Source organism: Anabas testudineus, chromosome 19 (assembly GCF_900324465.2).
Source record: "Anabas testudineus chromosome 19, fAnaTes1.2, whole genome shotgun sequence".
Taxonomy (NCBI): Eukaryota; Metazoa; Chordata; class Actinopteri; order Anabantiformes; family Anabantidae; genus Anabas; species Anabas testudineus.
The window spans coordinates 6769942-6791387 of NC_046628.1; the positions used below are offsets into that span (position 1 = coordinate 6769942).

Genomic DNA, 21446 nt, shown 5'->3' on the forward strand with positions numbered 1-21446 from the left:
GGTTTTCTGGGATATGAAGAAAAAAAAAAGAGGGGGTGGGGGGGTTGGTTGGAGAGGAGTTAGGGTTTTTTGGGGGAATTTCTGTAAGTGATACAGCCGGTTTGAGGGAAGGCAAAAAATAAAAAAATAAAAACAACAACAAAAAAATGTGTATATGTGTGTGTGTCTTTTTCCAAAGATCTGAAACAAACGCCCCCCCATCGCAGCCCCCCCTCCTGCCCTGGTATGGCCAACACCACATCATATCTACCCCCTGTGCTGAGGCCTAGGGCCAGGCATACAGCTTTCTGAATCTCTAAGGGGGACAAGCACAAAGGTAACCCCCATCCTAACCTCCGAGCAAACACACACACGTACCCCAACCCCCATCCCAAAACAACAATCCTCTATGCCCATCATGTCAGTCAAAGCCCCATCAGGGACATGCATGGAGAGTCTGGATATCTGGAATCTCAATACAGTGTCATGCACCTTGAAACCCAGTGAGAGACCCTCTTGAATATATTTCAATAGCATTACCTCCCTGCATTACTACGCTTCTTCTCCTTTCAACATTACAGAATCATTTGAAAATTGGACCATAATACATGTCAGCGAGCAGCAGCAGCAGTCTAAGTGGAGCACAATCTGTTCAAATCGTTATGACGTGTGTTTGTCATAGGTTTAATGATGTGGTCATCATTTTAGTAAAATCATTTAAGTCACATTTAAAGCAGCCATGCCTAAAATATGTGAAATGTTTTACCATTATAAAACAAAATAAATAGTTTGAATTGTTGTAAAATGTATTTAAATATGGAGTAACGTAGAACTATAATTATGTAAATTATTTAGTATTTATCAAGTCATCCAGATACATATACTGCTGAATAATTCATAGTATAATACACTTTGAACCCATTTACAATAACACGTTTATTGTGTTATTGTAAATGTAATTTGTTGACTGTTATAATATATTGCAACAACTCCTAAATTATCAAATTAATAAACATGAATCACGCTCTCGAAATATCACGCGTAGTGTAAAATGAAAATAGAAAATGAATTCGTAAATGTAGAGAAATGTGAGCAGAAATGTTAATGTTCACGAAGCCTTAAAAAACATTTCAGAAATAAAAGCAAGCTGAGAGAAATTGTATTGTTTGTAATCAGGTTCTCTGCCTGTGAAGCGCTCCGGATCAGAACCAGGACCTGAAGCGCACCAAAATATTAAAGTTCATATTTCTGCAAACAAAAGAAAAATAAAGTGTGTCGAGTTTCGTGTGTTCACTGGGAATTAGGAACTGAGCATAATTTAAAACAATTCAGACCTCGACGTCTGCGTCGGTTTTGCTGTTACTAAACTAATGAATATGCAAATAAGTGGGGACAGAGACTGTGTGGATCCTCCACCCAGCACAAGATCTCATTCACAGGTCCGAGTTAAAGAGCCCGCCACCTTTACTACAGACAATTAATGAAAATCCTCATCAGACACGTTTGGATTCATTCAGTTAGTCCTGCAGACACTGTATGATTTCGAGCGGAGCCTTTTTTTTCTTTCTCTCCCTGTATGCGCACACACCTTCCCATCCCCCCCCCCCCCCCCACACCCTCCCTCCTTCCCTATTGAGACAGGATACCAAAGCTACTTGTTAAATCTAATGCATGCACTGTCAACCCATTCGCACCCCGTCACGTCCCCGCTCAATATAGAAACCGGATTTTCTGGTATTACCCGCACCTCTATTAGCCAGACCCCCCTCCCCCACCACCACCCTTTCCACTCCCCACCACTGCGACCCCCAGTTTGTGACCAGTACAAAAACCAGCGTGTGCACCGAACCCACCAGCACCAAGCCAGAGTGCTCCTGGAAGCCCATGACCACATATGACGGAGGAAACGTTGCAAAGAAACTGCAGGAATAAAAGAGGGGCTCAGCTAACAGCTTTAATTTATTGTTTAATGGGAAATATAAGCAGTGGAATTACCCAATTCTAATTAATTACATCAAATGGCAATGATTAGTACTATACTAATTGATGAAACCATATAAATCTATGACAAGATTATGGCACCAAGCGCCTAATAATCCCTGTGTGATAGAAGCAATAATCCTGGAATATTTCTAAATTACTGAGAGATTTAAACGTCTAAAACAAAATAGAGAGGTGTGTCGTAAATTTAGTAAAGTTAATCTAATTTGCAAAATATGGCAAATATCCCTCTTTGATCTAAATTGACAAATTATATTTATTTTCACATATTACGCACAGTCAACAGTTTCATCTTAACAGTTCATTAAATGCAGTAAAACACAAAACTCTTTAACATGTCTGCGCCTTTTTTTTTTTTTTTTTTTGTCTATGTCTAAATGCCCACTGAGAATGAGTCTGGGCAGTTTCCTTCCATAGTAAATTGTAGTTCGTGCCAAAAAGCCTCACTTGTTTCCTAAGTTTGCATTATAGAAAACATTTGCTCCATGAAAAAAAAAAGGCAGCAACAGATTTTTTTTAAGTTCTCACTTTACCTCCATTGACAAGAAGAGAGATGAATTCAGAACTGACCTGAGTGCGGAGCCATGGAGAGGTGGGATGAGTAGTATTTCCCGGGTTGGAAGTGAGCGGGGTGCTGCATGGAGCTGTGGCCGCCTGCCGCCATCCGAGACGCGGCACTGTGAACCAACGCGCTCCGTTCCGTCAGGAGGTGCGGAGGAGCGAAATCTCGGCTTTCCATCCCGGTGAGAACGGATAAATCCCAAATCCAAAGTAAAATCCGGAGGCACCGAAGGTCTCAGGCACCCAGATGCAAATAATCCCTTTTATGAACTTCGGGGTCCCCTCGCATTGAGCGGAGTTTTGGCTTTGCAGGGTAGAAACCGAGTCCCCGTCATGTCCTACAAAAGAGAGAGCAGGAGGCACGTCAAAGCGCTGACAATAATGAGCCAGCCAGGGATACAGTGCTGTAGAGAAGGCTGAACCGAGAGACAATCGCTGGTCACGTTTAGACAAACAGGCAGCATTTACAAAAAGCAGTTCATATTTCACCAAAGACGCGAGAAAAGGCAGCGTCCACACGTTTTACTCTCACTACTTTGGTGCTGTCGTATGTTACATTTAGCGACGATTTATGTCAGTCCAGGAAGGCGAGTGAAGTCTGTTGTGCAGATTAAAAAAAAAAAAAAAAGAAGGTGGGTGAATGGAGTTTATGTGGATTTTACTCTGCTCTACATCGTTGGCCCCAGCAGAGGAGTTGTGCCCCCTCCTCCTCATCCTGTGACCAAACACGATGCAAAATAACGCACACGGGAGCTTCAGCGAAGAGAACGGAGAGCAGAAGAAGGGGGGGGGGGGGGGGAGATCTGGCTCAGGTACAAACAAATGATGCATACAGTACAAGAGTTCACAGTGGTAAGAAGCCTTCCTCGATGAAGGACGAGTTGTTAGGTCTTTAAACTGAACACGAACTGGTCATAAACAAGCTGGACCTCGGAGGCTCTTAATATGAATAATGTAGAAAACCATTTACGCAAAGAATTGACGCGAAAAAGCAGCTTTTGCCCAAAATTATGGCAACTAAAGCCTCACAGACCCCCATAATGTAAAAAAAAAAAAACTCACGATCCTACTTTGATTTTTTTTTTTTTTATATGTAAATCAAGTTTGATTTTTTTGCCATAAAATGTGATCGCTGCGTGTAAATGTAACACGTGTTTGTGTCACTTTAGTGGACAGAGCTGAAAATGTCATTTTTACTATATAAAAAAAAAAAGTTGGGTTGACATGAAATAACACACATTTCTGCCTTGGATCAATGGTGCTTACTGTAGTGCTTTTGAATACATTCAATTAATAATAGATAATAATAATAGATGAAATCAGATTTCACAGCTCGCAGTTTGACGTCTTTACCAAACTTGTTTCACCTTTAATAACCGACTTTCTATCTATTTGTTTATTGTACAGTTTGCGCTACTCTGACCAGGAGCCTTATTTCCACCGTGCTTATTAATGAACCAGCTATTTCTAATAACTGCGGAGTCAGCAGCAGTGGTCCTTGTCTCCTGACAGTGGAACACGCCATGCATCTCTGCTACATATATACAGTAGATATATGCTACCCTGTAATCACAAACACAAATCAAATCCCCTCCATGCTCCAGCGCGAAATAGCGGAGCAATAAACAGTGAAATAGACTAGGAAATCATCGACTTTATATGTATGCCTTATAGCCTAGGTCATTTACTTAAACACGGCCCCTTGTGACGGCCAGATAGGGAGAGCTGGGTGCCTGTGTTCACCAAACACACCTCAGAGGTCCATCTATTAGGCCTCTCAATGCATGGCACGTCCATCCAGCGCTCTGTAGAGGCTGATAGCACCTCCCAGAAATCAACGATACAGGAACAACGAAAATATCAAATGCTCTGGTGGACCAGGGGCTTATGAAGTGCATAAGAATAGAGGCTGCATGAGCTCAGATACTCAAAGTCTCCTTTGGCGCACACACACTCTCTCTCACACACACAAACACACACGCTGGTCAAGGACTCCAACTTTCAGGAATTGTGTTTTTTTGGGAGGGGGATCTCCAAAGTTCAGCAGTTCTGCCAGAGCTGCAAATTGTGTCTGTATGTGTTTGTGTGTGTGTGTGTGCGTTGTACTCCCAAGCATAAAATATCCAATGCATGCAAATGTCAAAAATGTTTCCCACAACAATATCTGCAAGTGCATCTGAATAATTGAATTCCCTTTTTGTTTGTGAGAGCCACGTCAACGCCTTTGACCACATCAGGTCGACAGTAAGAAGAAAATTGAGGATTAAAAAAAGCAAAAAGAGAGCCAGGCTGCTGTAAGCGCTGTAGGAAGGCAAAATGGACTCTCCCGTGTCCCCTAGGCTGTGAGAAACAATGGACCTTCTCTACGGGACATCAATCATACACCACTCTCATCTGACATTTGTCTATACATTTTTAAATTTGCAGGCCGTAAACACACGTCCTCCATGTTTACATTGTACGTCAACAGAGAGCCACTCAGGCTACATTTAACAACCCGAATCTAAATCCCGTGTTATCGCACGCCACGCAAACAAAACGACGCGCACAGATCCTGCTCAACAGTTTGGGAAATGATCCCTTGGATCCGCTGTGATGTGTGTGTGTGTGTGTGTGTGTGTGTGTGTGTGTGTGTATCTACGTGTTTCTTCCTCTTCACCTATAGACTCCCCCAAACCCCATACACAGCTCTCAAACACACACACACACAGCTGTGTGTATTTTCAGATGTAATGCACCGAAGGTTTCCAATAACAAAATGCGCGTTTTGCGCCATTTGTACAAGAATATATTAAATCATAAATGTTTGCATTCCACTTCTAAAGTGACTCGGGTTCAGAGGTCAACTCATAGCCGTCAACAATTTTGCAATAAAGTCACAACGCATAACCGGGGGCACTAAATCCGGATATTCAGAGGCCGGCTGAAGAAGAGAGACAAGCCGGGCCGAGGAGAAGACACCCCGGCGTCTGCACAGCCTGCATACCGAGGGAGGAAGCAGGGAGCACTCTGTGTCTGCCACACTCTCAAACACACAGTAGGAAACTAACAAAGAAATAATCTACGACTTCCAATCTGGTGCGCTGAAAAGCGAGTGCTTTTCAATAGTCATGTGAATGAATTAGAAAAGTAATTTGGCTGTGAAGAGAGGTCAAATCGAAAAGTGACACACACACATCGCCCACAGCTCAGCCCTCCACTCTGGACAGGAGACGAACCAGGAGGGAGCAGACTGCTTTGAAATAAATCCTCTAAAATCGTGACATGTGTTGCTTTAATGCAAATATTACAATTACTATAAAGGAACGCGTTTACATTGTTATTCAGTGCGGTTTAGCAGAGCAGTGATATCAGCTTTCATTTTACTATTTACTCCTCTGCTGTGACAGTGAAAAAATAGCGGAATCTTTTGTAAAATACACGCATCTCCATTTAAATACAACGACACATTTAGATCATCCTCTCCTCAAGCGCCAACATCCAAATCGAGATTCGGCACAATCATTACGGATTATAAACACAGCTCGAAAATGACTCGCTACTTACTGATAAGTTATATCCATTACTTGGCGAGCAGGGCACAATGGAAGAAAAAAGTACAAAAATATTCAAAGTGAAAATCCCCGAGTCGCACAGATGAAACATGTGGGATTGATTACATCCTATGCTGCTGCAGACTGTGGTGTGCAGTCAGTTGAGGTATGGTAGAGACGCATCGTAGAAGTTCAGGCTTGTAGTGAATCGAGGCTCGTTCATGCAGCCTGAGACTCAGACACGCCGGGAGGAGGAGGAGGAGGAGAATGGAGGGGTGTGCGTGTGTGCGGGGAGGGGTGAACGCGCAGGCCTATTGGTTTGAGGACGACAATGTGAAAGCGTGCCCGTGAGGCGCCCCCCCCCCGCCTTCCCTTCCCCTCCCCACCTCCGCCCCCAACCCCACCCTACCCTTTCCTACACCCCCACCCCGGCACCCCATCGACGGTAAACACGCCTCGCCATTGGCTGCAGCGCCGAGCCAATGAGGAAGCCGCCGGGGCCGCGGAGCGAAACGGCGGGCGTTTGATTTGCAGCCCTCGGCGCACTGCGTGCACAAACAAATGCGAGGAGACAGGCGACACAGCCCGGCGTTGTTCAGTGTGCAGAGAGGAGAGGAGCTGGAGCCGTGCGGTGCCGCCTGCACTTTCTGATCACTGGTGGAGAGCAAACAGCATCTAGCCTATTCCGTGTGATCCCACTGCAGTTCAGTTCAAATGCTGCATGTGCTCTGAGCCCATATCGTTATTTTGCTGTGTGACAGCCATGGTGTGATAGTTTTATTGATGCTCCTTTAGGGAAATCCGCTTTTTCACTTGCCGCACTGCAAGTGTTTTGCTAAATAAATCCTTATTAGCAGAATCTCGCTCTGATTTATTGGGCTTGTTGTAGCCTCCGTTTGTAATGCAATACTTTTTTCTTTTTTTTTTTTTTGCACACATAGGCCGATTCACAACCACATTAAGATAAAAGAAGTTAAGGACTAATAGGCGTAAAGTCTGATATTGAAAATATGTCCAGTGGGATGCTGGGAGTAGCTAAATATAAAGGAGGATTTTAACACATCTTATTCTCTGCTTTGTCCATAAAGACACACAAGAGCATGCGTTTGTTCTGTATCACAATCCGTCATATTTGCCAAATAATAAAGGAATGTGTCGATGGAAACAACAGGTGAGCAGCTAATAAGGAGAAAGCGCCTAGAAAGCCATTTATTTCTATGCGCATCTGGAGAGGAAGGATTACAAGTGAATTTAAACTACAGAAGTATGTTCGATATATTTCTGTTTTATGCTGTATGTTTACCTGCACCCCCCCTCTTCTCTCTCTCTCTCTCTATCATACACACGGGCTTGCGCACACGCACGGGCAAATTGAATCACTGCGTAATTTGAAAGCATTACTGTCCTCAGGGTTAGCCGTGCGCACGGTTCAGTAATTTAGCCAATTAAAAGTGGAAGGATATGGGCTTGTGTGTCTCCGTGTCGAAATATATGAGCTGCTATAGGCTAATATTCCCGTCCAGGTTTGTTTATCCGTGAAGGCAAAGGGTTAAAACTCGTGGCTTCGGCCCCTGCGAGGATGCTGATTGGCTGGCACGCCGCCAGCGTGCTGTCAATCACCGAGTGTAAACAAGGCTCTGATTGGCTGCTGGCCAGTCCGCACTGGGCTGCCTGAAAAAAGCAATTACTGCCCCCGCGGTTTCAAGGCGGCCCCGCGCTGAACGATGAAAGGAGATAAGGAGGGGCGGTTTCAAGGCGCCCCCCCACGGCGAACCCCGTTGGCCCCAGAGCAAAAGGAGAGTCAAGAGTGACTAAATCAAAGGGAGCACGGTAAAAAAAAAAGGGGGCACAATTACACGTTGTATTAAATATAGAGGCTAGATTCGCCGAATGGTGCAATAACAACTTTGTGTTTGGAAAATGGAGGAGAGGACGGCAACAAGAACCGGAAAACAGCTATTGTGCTGCAGCGAGGGAGCTCCTCTTTTCACAGAGGCAAGACGGAGAAAAGTTTGATGCTGACAATGGATGGAAAGAAAGCAATAGGTGTGTTAAAAAAAAAAAAAACAAAAACAACAAAACGACAACAACTAAAATGGGACATTTGCTCAGGTCAATGTTCAACTCGGTGGCGGTGTCAGATGACCAAAGCTCTGCTCTTGTGGTGTTGTCGCGACTGAAATGTTGACCAAAACTTTTTATTGCCGCTAATTAAGTGGATATTTCCGCTTTTACACCACGACTCAAACGGTAGGTAGATAGACTGGAGCAGCTAAAATAAGGTTTATTGTTTGTGAAAAGGTGGAATAAAAAATATAGACATTTCTTTGTAGCCTATAAATTCTAATAATAAACAATAAAAGGATATACATAGGTAAATGTCAATTGTTGCTATATATATATATATATATATATATATATATATATATATATATATATATATACTAACCCTATATTTTTTCGAATTTATTTGGGGGTTTATTTTCAGAGCTTCAAACCAACAACGCAGCAGAAATCCAGTCATGACTCATGAAAGCAGAATGCTTTTTAGCTGAACTTGTGCAGAGCTGACAAGAGTCAACGTGCACCTCATAAAGTACACGCAGCCTGTTCCAGCTGATGTCCCTTTACATTAAAGCAGAGACCCGCTCTCTTTGCTTTGGGTTCAGCCCCAAACAAAACACGCTGGACAAAAGGAGAGCCAAGCCGGTCTGCAGCCGATAGATAGCCTCTCTAATTTGTCTGCAAGGAGCAAAACGACACTTTCATCTGGACGGTGGAAATAATTGATAAATTTATAATTCAAATCAAATAACGTCAAAGCGAGTAGATTTATCGCGTCTGTAATTAGATAATCATTACCTCCCTTTTTTTTCCATTTATATTGCAGCCTGCATTCCAAAGCCCTGCGCTCTCCAGTGGGCTTCAGCGACCACGTGTCACACACACACACACACACACACACACACACACACACACACACTGTATACAAGAAGCTCCAACCTCAGTTATAATCAGGAGACTTCCATTATATTAACGCATATAATATTTATTAGCTCAAATAAGGTCAGCAAAACTACCGTCACTTATCACTTAGGGTAAAAATAAATAAATTAATAAAAGATAAAAAAAAAAAAAAAGGCTTTTAAGTATTTGAAGCCACAGTAAGATCATACAGTTAGTAACTTTTTGGAAAGATATGTTTGTGTCCCAGGCAAATTGTTTGGATTGCAAATATTAAAACTTCATTTAAGTAAGTGTGCAGCCACACTGTAGGCTAAATGTACAATTGTAGAAGTAGTGCAAAAAATAATAATAAATCTTTGTTTTGGAGAGTTTCCATCGCCAGTAAGTATAAAATATGACGCCGTCACTTTTTTTCCAGCAGCTTAGGACGTCTCATGCCAGCATTTGTCGATAGCCTATACAGACAGTAGCCTTCCCTTATAGCCTATTGTAGGATATATTTCTTTTGAATGACTTGGTTTCCCTGTTCTCTCCCCCAATAGTGTTGTCCTCAGCACTAATGACAGAGGGACAATAAAGAATCCTGTTCCGCCGCTCACAAAAGGGCTCCGCCACTTAAAACAGAAATCTGCATTTAATTTATTTAGTGACAAGGAAAAGCCTTTTATAGCTTGATTTTTATTGGTTGTTTTTCACTTAAAACGTGGGGGTTGGGTGCGTGTGTGTGTGTGTGTGTAGAGGGAGAGAGAGAAAGCATAACACACGCACCCCAGCCTCCTCTGGTCCGTGTGCCAGCGCCAGCTACCCTATACGGTGGGGTGGGGGCGCTCGGATAATTAATGCGGATTGACTGATTGCTCTTGAAACAGACCGGGCCTGCGCGCGGATTGTCCCCGAGCAATGAAGCGTTCCTGACTGACACTTCCCACCTTCCCTTCTTCGCTTCCTTCTTCCCTCACTTCTTTTTTTTCCTCTCTCTCTCTCTCTGCCTTCACATTACACCGGACTGTGAGACTCTTCCTCCGCGGCCGGGCAGCCACACAGCTCGGCCAACCGAGGCAGCTTCTCCGCGCTCTGGACGTTTGGCGTCTGCGCACGACTGTGTCGCAAATCTTTACATAAATATATAAAGGACGTTATATAAAGCTCTTCCCATATTTAAGGCCGTATTTCGGTGCAGCCTGACATGCACAAGTCCAACGTTGCTTTCAATTCTGCTCCAACTTTACCTCAGGAGTTGTGTCTCCGGAAAAAAAGAAATGAACAAGCTATTTTCCGCACGTTAAAAAGTGAGCGGAGTGTATTTGAAGTGGGCGACATTTCCTCTACTGTATCCCCAACTTTAACTGAATAAACTTTTGAACGTCCAAATAGGGCGGCGTTTAAAAAGGTATAATTCAGAGTCAAGGGGGAATACATTGGCAATGCTGCTTTTAAATGAAGTCCAAATGGAGAGCCGTCTCCATGGGAGGCCCCTCCATACAGAGGAACCATCCTATTCTCACCAGATATTTCTGATGGCGCTTTAATGATGAGAATTTCCAAACAGGGTCGCTCACCAGGGAGACGCCCCGGCTATCCAAAGGTGGTGCAACCCTATGAGACAATAGAGCCATATTATAGGAGATAAGCATGCCAAATGTAGCCCTGCCAAGCTTATGGACTACAGTGTGACATGAAAAACAACAACGGTGTCCTGTGCGCTCTGGGCGTGTTGCAGCGTTGATGTGGGTACGTCGTCCAGAAACCTCTTTTCTTTATTTTGGTGACCAGCACACCGTAAATATCAACCTCTACAAACAACAACGTCACCCAGAACTGCTTAGAAGAAGAAGACACGATGAAGCCAGAAGTTGACTGGACACAAAAACAACATGACCTTTTCTTCTCGCTGTGCGCACAGGACAGATGCTGCTGTTTCTGATCGTCCTGACAGATTGGTCTGAGAGTTGATGCCTCACAACGGGTCAGGAAACGTGAAAAAGTAAAATGCTCCAGCCCTCGATCCAAACCGCTTTAAAAGGCTTGGATTGTGGAGCCAAAGTGTTGACTAAAGACACATGTCTCCAGACACCTTTAGATCGAGAGGATGATGCAGAAGAAGAAGATGATGATGGCGATGATGATGGTGACTGGGGGAATAGCTCTGGCACCAAATTAGTACCTGTCAGACTGCCATATATCCGGCTGTAACCACCACCAGGCCTGTATGGATGAGATGAAAGCACCAGCATCTATTTATGGGCCATCAAGACACGCAGGTGGAGGCTTTAATTATCATTGCCATTTGAACATAAACAGCCAGAACGTGCTGCCCTGCGAGTGTTTGCACTATAAGCTTATGTGTAGTTTATATACACATGTGGAGGGGAACTGGATCTTAACAAATAGTGAAAAGTTGATAATACACAACGAAAGTAAAGAGATTAAGCAGCTATCGTGTGTCTGATGTGTGTATTTGTATCCCAAAACGTCTACAACACTACCTCATCTGACAAAATGTACACACTCCCGTGGGATGTAGAAAATGAAATACATCTTTGTTTTTTTCTAATTGTTCCCAGCGTTGCGCAATTATCATAAATCATGTACTGTTAAATTGGAAAATCTCTAAAGCGTCTAAAGATGTGAAAGAAAAGTGTGAGAAGAGCAATAGTGTAAAACTGAGTCTCTCCAGTATGGGTCAACAGGTCACCTGACCTTCTGCAAGAAGTCGCTCTAAAATTCAAGTCGATTCTTTCAACAAAAAAGTCTTTGCGTGACTCGTAACTTCAGCAATAACACAAAAAGTGCTTTAGTTGCACACCAGCAGCTGACTCTGAAAAAAAAAAACAGGATTTATAAAAAAAAGAAAAAAAAACTTTTCAACACTCAGAAAAACATTTTCAATATTTAGTAATTGTGTCGTTTTGCAGAGTGTTGCTCAACCACGCTGGTCATATTTTGACCATATTGCTGAGTGAAGTTTACACAAAGCAGCAAATCAGATCACACGTCTGCGCCTGGATCATCTCTGAAAAGAAAAGCGATGCAAAAACAAGGTGATTGGGAATTTCGAGTTGACGCTGCATGTCAGGCTGAAGCATTTGGGACTGAACAGCCTGCAGTGGCAAAGTTAAACTTGGACCAGATGAAAAGATAACATCCAGTCTTGGCTTTACTAACCACTTCTATCCATGCTTCACTTGGAATGACGCAGTTTTATTACTTATATAAACTATACACACTTTGTCATATATCTGCACATTATGTTTTCCACTAACGTTCATAACCCACTGTAACCTTTCACTAACTGCCTGTCTTTGTGCTTGTTGGCTGCTCGCACCACGCTAATAAAATGCTCTTTATCTTTTTAGAGTGTAAAATGTATTTTAACTTCCAAGCTATTAATTTAATGTGTCCACAGAATAAAATAAAAATAAAACCAAATTTGTGACAAAGAAGTTAAGCAGGTGTTTTGTGTAGATTTCCCTACACTGGACACACAGGCATAGCAGCTATATCAAGATGTTTATTTTCTTTTCTGCTGCTAATGAGGTAATGTGTACGTTCAAATGCAAATCAGGACATTTTGTATAAACGTGAACATTGAATTTGACTTGACTCCAGCACATGAACTACAATCCATCATAAATTAGACATGCGAGGCTCCGAGTCTGCAACAAAAATGATATGTAAATAAATAAGGATATTACCTATTAGTGGAGAAAACAGCTAATGAATAATAGGTCTACGTGTTGTAAATGTTTAGAAAAAATCCCTGCACCCAAATCTAGATGGAGGACTGAAGCACTGTAGCGACTCTGTCTTTACTATCCCGTTATCAAACTATGTCAGAAGCAGAAATGTGACCTGGAAAAGACTTGTGTCATCTTGCATGGATGAGTGTACGGCCAAAGGTGTTGCCAAAAGCTCTCCGTTTGTGTGTGTGTGTGTGTGTGTGTGTGTGTGTGTGTGTGTGTGTGGACGTGTGTGAGGCAGGTAAACAGCAACTGAGTATCCTTACACAGTGTTACCGTGTAACTTAATATAACAGAAGTAACCTCGACAAACTATAACACCCAACTGTGGAGCAACTAAAGGGAGCGACACTTCACACGGTTTAATCACCGTGTGTGTGTGTGTGTGTGTGTGTGTGTGTGCGCGCGCGCTCCTGCGTGTGCGCCACAATATTGGCACATGCCCCCCTTCCCCCCCCCTCCCTCCGAGAGGCCCCAAATGAGAAACCGTACTCACAGTAACTGCATATTCACTGTTGTAGAAATAGACGTTTCACTCACAAAACGCATTTCAACGCGCAGCCAGACAAACACGTCAGGCAGCGAACGCAGTGGGATCAAAGGCAAAACGTCAGGGTTTGTTAGAAGCGATTACGCAGAGTTTTCGCGGAGCTATTGTTGCCATAAATGAAAACTATCCCAAACCGCAGATTGCCCAACTGTCCAAGTGTGTTAAATATATACAAACAAATTATTATTTTTATCTTCGGCGCGAACTGGACACTGGAGCCACGACTCGAAGCAGTTTCTGGGCTGAATCCCAGAATCAAGACTTCGTAGACTAAAGACTACACCGTCAAAGGTCAAAATACAGCCAATAAAATGCAATTTTAAAGTTTAATCTGATTAAACCACACTGATAAATAGTACAATATAATAAAAAAAATTAAACACCTACCTATAAAATGACGTCTCCGAAGAGCACGAATGTGTTTATGGTTATAAATTGAGAATCAAAACAAGCAACAACAACAAAAAAAAACTATATTTCTTCCTGTTAAAACTCTCTTTAAAAATCCTGCGTCTTCCTTCTACACGCTTAATCCAAACCAACGCGCATCCAAACGTATGGACGGACTGAAATAGCGCTCCCCTCTCCTTTCACGTTACTATAGCTCTCTGCTGAATTTATCCACCGAGGGGCTTTCCCGACTACAAGCGCTGGATCCTGTGGATGTGAGTGTCCGCCAGACTCTGTAATAGCAAATTTATGTGTGGAAGACGCGTCCTCTCTCCCTCACAATGCAGCTGAAGCTCTGATATTAAATTTGATGGAGAGGCTCTCTCTCTCCTTCTCTGTGTCGTCTCGTCTTGGAGACTAGAAGGGAGCTTTCTTACATTTTCTGTTTTTTTATCATGGGAGGGGGCAAAGGGACATCATCAAGCATGCTTGCGAGTTACACACCAGGAATACACCCACTTCCATTCCCACTAACAAACATATAGTCTACGTAACCTACATTTACGCACCAAAGCACGCACACACACACATAAACACACACCTTTTTTTTTTTCTCTCTGACCAGTAATGTTTTGTTTGCATGTGTGATTGTGCTGAACCGGATCTGTGCATGAAGGTGGAGGAGGCGGAGAGGAAGGCCTATCAATCCTTCCACATGCATTTTTCTGATATCCAGCAAGAGATTTGCACCAAACTGGCACCTTGCTTCCTCCGCCCTCCACAAGTTCCAAGTATGTTTTGAAGAATCTGCTCTGTCTGTATATGTTGTAACACTGATGCTGTGAAAGGCAGGCAGGCCATACCTTACTGCTGAGTTCTTATTTGAGCAAAAGTTCTAGTCTGGAATAAAAAGGAGGAACCCCGTCTTCTCTGTAACTTTAATTGATATGTGTTTATAGTAGCTGTTTGTCAAATGATCGGCCTAATTACCGCCTGGAGGTCACAGTTTACCCACCTTTTTAAAATTCACCACTGGCTACATCAGTGTGTGCTACATAGAGAGCTGCTGTGCCGAGTTTCTGAGGCATTTTGTTCTGAGGATGAGCGGCCGGGCGCAGGCAAATACTGCCATGCACACACGGCTTCAATTGTAAAGAGCACCATAAACATTTAGCACAGGCATTAAAGAGTCCGTGGTATTTCTGCGCATTTGCCCCGCAGCATCTGATCAAGTCCAAACGATCCAGACAAGTTTGTGCGTAAAAGTGAATTTATCTCCCGTTGTCGCTCCACAGAAAGGAAGCTCAGTCTGCCTCGCTGTGTCGCTCTGGATTAAAGAAACAAAGACATGACTGCAAACTGTCGTTGCAGAGAAAAAGACACACAAACACAATTTCCATTAGGGAAGGCGTTTTACTGATGACACCGACACCTATGCGTCAAAACGAGCTGCAGGTTGGAGATGAATACGGAAGAAGCGACGTCTGCGAGCTGCGCCTGGGAAATAATCGCAGAGGAATAATTGCGGCGGCTGTTGGACTCTTTTTCCCTCCTTCCCAAACAGGACCCCAGCCTCGGCTTTCTCCACTTCTCCCCCTGCAGCCCCCACTGGCTGCCCCCGCGGGTCACCGCTTCAGGATCACCACGTCACCACGTTAACCCCTGCATCCCCGCGTCCGGGACTGAAGAGGGGCCAAAAGCCCTGTGGGAAGAGGGAGTAGATGCGGGGGTGGGGCGGTATTGGGGTGAGGAGACCTCGAGGGGCCCTGAAGGGCGGGTCCAGGGGGTCTCGGCAAAATGAGGAACAGGTTTCCCTCAATTCCCTCAATTTAATTCGAATCGGTGGAAATTCACCCCACTACAGCTTATATTGGAATAACTGCTGTAATTAGTCTGCATGTGTTTACTTATTGTTGTTTACTCTGCACTCAGTACACAAGCTGTCGTCGTGAATTTAGAAAAACTTTTCTCTACTGTCAAAGAAATACCATCAAAATCAAAAACAACAACAACAATGGGACACTCTCACAAATGCACACACACCCTTTTCTCATTTGTAAAATACTGTCTGCATATAAAAATTGCTAAATTAGTTTGTCATATCACGCAAAATCACATCGATTCATTCCAGATGTTTGCGTTTATTTGTGATTCATCTTCCTGATTTGATTTTCCAACAAAACAACATTTGAATTACTGCTGTTGTGGTTAAATCCTGATCCAAAACACTTCAATAACCCAATGCCCTGATAGAACAATAAGAGCATAACTTGGGCCACATGCATCCCAGCGTAGAATATATTCTTTAGGTCGAAGCTGAGACAACTGACTAGAATGACATCAGACATTTAACAACAAGAAATATGCTTCACCAGCAGGCAAATCCACTTAAACAAACTCTCCACAGTTCAAGCGAAATAATTCTATTACGACTTTCCCAAACCATGGCTGTCCTCATCAGCAGTGTTGAAAAATAGAAACTATTCTCAAGACCAAAAGCAACAATGCATACATAAATCCTTCCAGTATGGTTTTGGGTTCTCCTTTGAAAGGATTTATGGGAAGTGGGAGGGTCACAGCAGACCCCACCCACCAAGCAGCGTGACCTTTATTTGTCTTTATAATGACCTGCTGTTGCTTAGTGGGTCATGCAGGATCTATATAGACTAAAGACTATATTTTATATTTACATTCAATTCACAATGCGTTGGAATATTTTAATCTTGCTGCACTCTATTTACCTTCCAACATTAACTTCCCATGCACATTTTGTGTCCCATTTCAAAATAGTATTACTGTCATGAACTGTTTTTAGGATTGACTGCATGCGTTTTACCTGTTCAATCTGGAAATACTGGTTGTTTACTTCCTGTCTTAGTTGTGACGCCCCAGGTTCTTGTCTCTCATTCAAAGTTTCATCTGTTTTTATGGAGAAAAGTCCACATAAAAACTGACCTCAGACCGACCAGTTAAGCAGATGCTCTCCATATCCATCCATCTATTTCAGCTCCGCTTCACTCAGTCAAACCATCGCCTGCAGCCTGAAATGCGACCCTTACCTCCTCATTAAAACAATCCCAAACAGGCCAGTTTACAGATAAACCCCTGACCAGCCCGGGCCCTCTTTCATCCACACTGTGCCTATGTTGGGTAAACACACCTCACTGAGAGGTGTCAGGTGGTTTTCTGAGCTGGTTGTCTTCTCATACTGTGCATTATATATGATGCACCTGTTGGAGCTGTTGTGTCCCTGAGTTGAAGCATCCTTACATTTGGGCCAGCGCACATTCTTTGCTTTGTGGGTGTGAAAGTCTTGAAATAATATCATGTTCTACGTCGCTTGCCAAAATGTCATACTTTATGCCATTATGCGGTAAACACATTTACGTGTAAACATCTGTAACGTTCATTATGAAACACAGCAGCTGCAGAGAAGACAATACTTGTCCTTTAGAGCATTTGGCGCGTGTTTCCAACAAGCTTTTAAGCTGATCGTGATGTTGTAGACATATGGCGGCATTGATAAATGTGGACAAATGTTTGAGATTCACTCCCTAGATGTGATGCCTCTCATTTGGCGTGGTGTAATACAGTTGTTCTTTCTTAATACTGTTCAGAGGCTGCTTGCCTGATGCATGTGAGTGTGTGTGTGTGTGTGTGTGTGTGTGTGACACAGCTGCCACAGGTTAAGAATCAGACATTAAACCTGTCTCTGGTTCCAATTTGAGGCCAGCTCTTCTTTGGCAAATGGAAAACACTTCAAGGTGCCATAGGACGTAAACATGTGGCCGGTTTCTACAGTTTACATAGTCATGTGATTTTTAAGGGGTTTTTGCCCCAGAGGCAAGGGCACTGCGCACACACACACACACACACACACACACACACACACGCACACACACGTGCACACACACACACACTTTAAGTTTATAGAGGGCCTGTGACCCCACATAGATAGCTGCATAACCGAAACAGCCACAAAAGGGTGATCTAAGACAGCAAAGCATTCTGGGACATGACTTCTTGCCAAAGCACTAAATTCTTTCATCTTTGCTCTCATATTGTAATGCATATCATTCATAAAGAAGTGTTACATCACTGGACACATAGTGCTGCCTTTATCTCAAGTCTGCCATGTAGGTCTTCATCTCTCCCTATGAGTTATGGCACGTATGCATGTTTTATGAAGCAGCATTAAAAATCAGTGTGCTGAAGTGACAAACAGAGACATCTCTTAAATGTCATGCCAGGCCATTCAGCCCTCCATGCCATCGTCCATCCATCCTCTTTTCTAAGCTTTTTTTTTTTTTATTGCAGCTGCTAATGCAGCAGCCAGAACAGAAACAAAGCTAGCTTTGTGACTCCCCCTCCCCTCCCTGCTGTCTGCTGACGCGTTTGCTTGTTCTTCATGTCACCCCCTAGCCCTTGTTCCCCTTCCAATCTTTCACTAAAAACTTCTTTTCTTCCTTTTATAATTTTTCCCCTCTTCTCTCCACATCTGCAGCAGCATCACGCGGCCTGGCATGGCTGTTCCGGAGAGTCATGTGATCTCTCCAGTGGCTGCTGCCCGGGAGAAGAAAAGGGAAGTGTGTGTCGGAACCCGTTTTCAGCGCAGCTGGGAGGTCAGAGGTCAACTCAACGCTGATCCAATCAGTTAAAGCCACAAAAGAGTAGACTCAATTTGACTGTCTCTCTCTTTTCCTTCTTTCTGCTATCTCTTGATGCTATCTTTCCTCTCTTCTTTGCTTTTTGGCCTCTGATCTGACCCAAATGTCTCTTCTCGAAGCCCGACCATGGCTGTGATTAAAGATGTGGAGATGTAGTTGGTATACCTAAACACCACCAGAATATCAGGCGCTTCGGTGCAGCAAGGCCCATAGCAGGAAGCTGACTATTCAATAAATGAGCATCTCAGTCTGTACGTTCATTGTTCCAATAGCAAAATGAACAAAATGATCATGTTTCATGTGAATGTGAAAGCAGCTCAGTGAACCGAGCTTCTTTAATGCTCAGAACTGAGCTTCTGAGCTTTAAAACACAATACAGGATTTGTTTCTATCACTATGAACAGATCTACAGATTCAACAAAAAAAAAAGAACTTGAAATCAAGGCAAACCGCAAACTTCAAACATATAAAGTGGCAAGAAAAAGTATGTGAACCTTTTGGAATTTCATGGTTTTCCGCATTAATTTGTCATAAGATGTGATCTGATCTTTATCTAAGTCAAGAGAATTAACAAATACAATGTTCCTAAAATACACACATAAAATGAATTCTGGTCTTTCATGTCTCTATTGAGAACAACCATAAAAACCTTGCAGTGATCGTGGAAAAAGTATTTAAACCCTTGGAATTAATAACTGGTTGACCCCCTTGGCAGTAATAACCTCAACCTTCCTGTAGCTGTGAATCAGACCTGCTCATTGTTCAGGAGGAATTTTAGTTCATTCTTCCTGCAGAAGTGCTTTAGCTCTGTCGTATTCTTTGGACATCTCGTGTGTGTGGCTCTCTTCAAGTTGTTCCATAGCATCTCTGTTGGTTTGAGGTCCAGGCTCTGACTCTTGGTGAATTTTGTTTTTCTGAAGCCGTTCTTCTTCTTTGGGTCATTGTCCTGTAGCATTCAACTTCTACAGAGTTTCAGCTGACGTACAGAAGAGCGTGAAATTTTCCTGAAGAATTTTTTGATACACTTGGAAATTCATCCTCCCACCCAGTCATTGTAAAATGTTCAGGCCCTGATGCAGCAAAGCAGGCCCAAATCATGATGTTTCCTCCACCATACTTCATGTTTAGGATGATGTTTTCTTGATGATATGTATGTGATGATATGCATGCTACAGGTGCAGCATCAGGAAGTATTTGCATATTTTACTGTACAGACAAAAAGCCCCTTTTCTTGGCTGCAACTTGTTTATTCACCCTCTGCTGATCATGAGACTGTATTAATGTGATGATACCAGAGGCTGAGGAACAAGTGAAGAAGTCCTGAGAATTTATTGAGCTAATGAGAGGGAGCTGAGTAACATTTGCAAAGTTCACAGGTTCATATTTGCTGTTAGAACTCCTCTGTGTTTGCTTTCATTTTAACCAAAAGTGGTTTTAGGACAAACCTCAATTTATGTTTGGTTTCATCAGCCTGGAACTAATCTATTTATCAGATGACATTGAAATTGTTTTGATTGTTTTTTGAACATTAACAACTAGAATAATAGAAATACATAAGAAATAAAGCATTGACTCATACCATAGAAACATATGTAGAGAAATGATACTCAATATTGTACATCTGCAGCTCTTCACAACCTTCCTCCTCCAATATTATCTCGGCAGCTGCGCCCATAAAGACACGTGTTTATGTGGCATGTTGTGGAGGACTTTACATGAAGCAGATGCATTAAAACATCCATCTTACTTGAATAGAATTATTCCACCTCTCCTACCCCCTCCTCTTTTTTCTCATCTTCTATGGCAACAAGTGGCCTCTTCCCCAGATGAATTTCTACAGTCGTGGCGATGCAGTTTGCTGTTGACATGAACCAAATGGGGGTGTTTCATTGCCTGTGCTCTGGGGTGACAGGTACACGTAGAGGAAGTGGGTTTATTGTTCACAAAAATAAAACAAGTGCATTCACACTTGTACCCAAAAACACACCAAGGTTTTCCATCTTGCTTTTCCCTTTCTTCTCCTCTTGATCAACCTGGCTGAGCAGGCTACTAAAATAAAATTTTAGTGCCGTGGTAATGTTGCAGAGCAGCATGGCGCCACAGCTAATGGGGGATCATATCTACATCCATGTTCCTGCACCCCGCTCCTTGTTAAACCCCAGCGCCTGTCATCGTCTTGCACACATTCGGCACTGGACACAAGAGGCCTGAAAGTTCAAATGTCCGCACATAAAATAAAAATAGAATTACAACAACGTGGTATTTCTGTGTAACAGAGGTTATAAAGGGAGGTGGAAAGACAGCCAGTGACCGTGCTCGCAGGCCTCTGTCTACTGTTGTGGAGGAAAGGTTGGCCGCAGCGGCTGTGTGGTTTGTGAAATTCCCCCAGCAGGACTTGATTTAATTTAGAAACTGCTCCTTATGGAGAAGAAGAAAGAGAATAAAACAAACAAAACCACTAGTTTGGTGATTAATGGTAATTAATGAATAATTGCAAGGAGTTACATTTTTCTGTGCTCTATGTTGCTGATAATTAGGCCTTGCTGCAGAAACGTGATGCATGTAGTGTGAATGTTCTGCAGACAAACTCAATATGTCTAAATGTTTTATCAAATCAGAGGTCGAGAGTGGTTGCCAACGAAAGTGTGTGTGCACGTCATGTGAGCAGAGCATTATTAGGCCTTTCTGGGGAGTTATCCATTAATTCGGGGTTAAAGTCCATTTGCATCTAGACAAAAGGGACATGGGCCATCCATCTCCACACTGAGGGGAAGGGGGTAACAGAGGGAGGGAGAGCGGAGGGGGACGTGTGTGCATGTGTGCGTGTGTGTGTGTGTGTGTGTGAGAGAGAGAGAGAGAGAGAGAGAGGGAGGTGAACCGTCCTCTTGCAGATAAATCTGTTGCCCTCAGGGGTGCGTTTACATAGGTGAGGACTGACTGTTCTGCAAGCCGAGAGTGATTTATCTGAAAATACCACCAGTAACCACACACACACACACACACACACACACACACACACAGAGTGAGAGCACTGAATCAATCCCTTCACTGTGGATGA

General features: G+C 43.1%; 1 protein-coding gene across 2 annotated transcripts in view; it reads right to left on the reverse strand.

Moving 5' to 3' along the window:
• The window catches only part of bahcc1b (BAH domain and coiled-coil containing 1b), a 57683-nt gene extending 43560 nt beyond the window's left edge, over positions 1-14123 (reverse strand). The window contains exons 1-2 of one of the 2 annotated variants that reach the window (XM_026351520.1): positions 13719-14123; positions 2551-2879 (exon numbers count right to left, since the gene is read on the reverse strand). In XM_026351520.1, the coding sequence (XP_026207305.1) occupies positions 2551-2719 (169 nt within the window). In that variant the 5' untranslated portion in view covers positions 2720-2879; positions 13719-14123. Of the gene's footprint in view, positions 1-2550; positions 2880-6087; positions 6283-13718 lie in introns of those variants that run through there. The other variant, XM_026351519.1, reaches the window with a different exon arrangement.
• Between the last annotated feature and the right edge of the window lie 7323 nt (positions 14124-21446).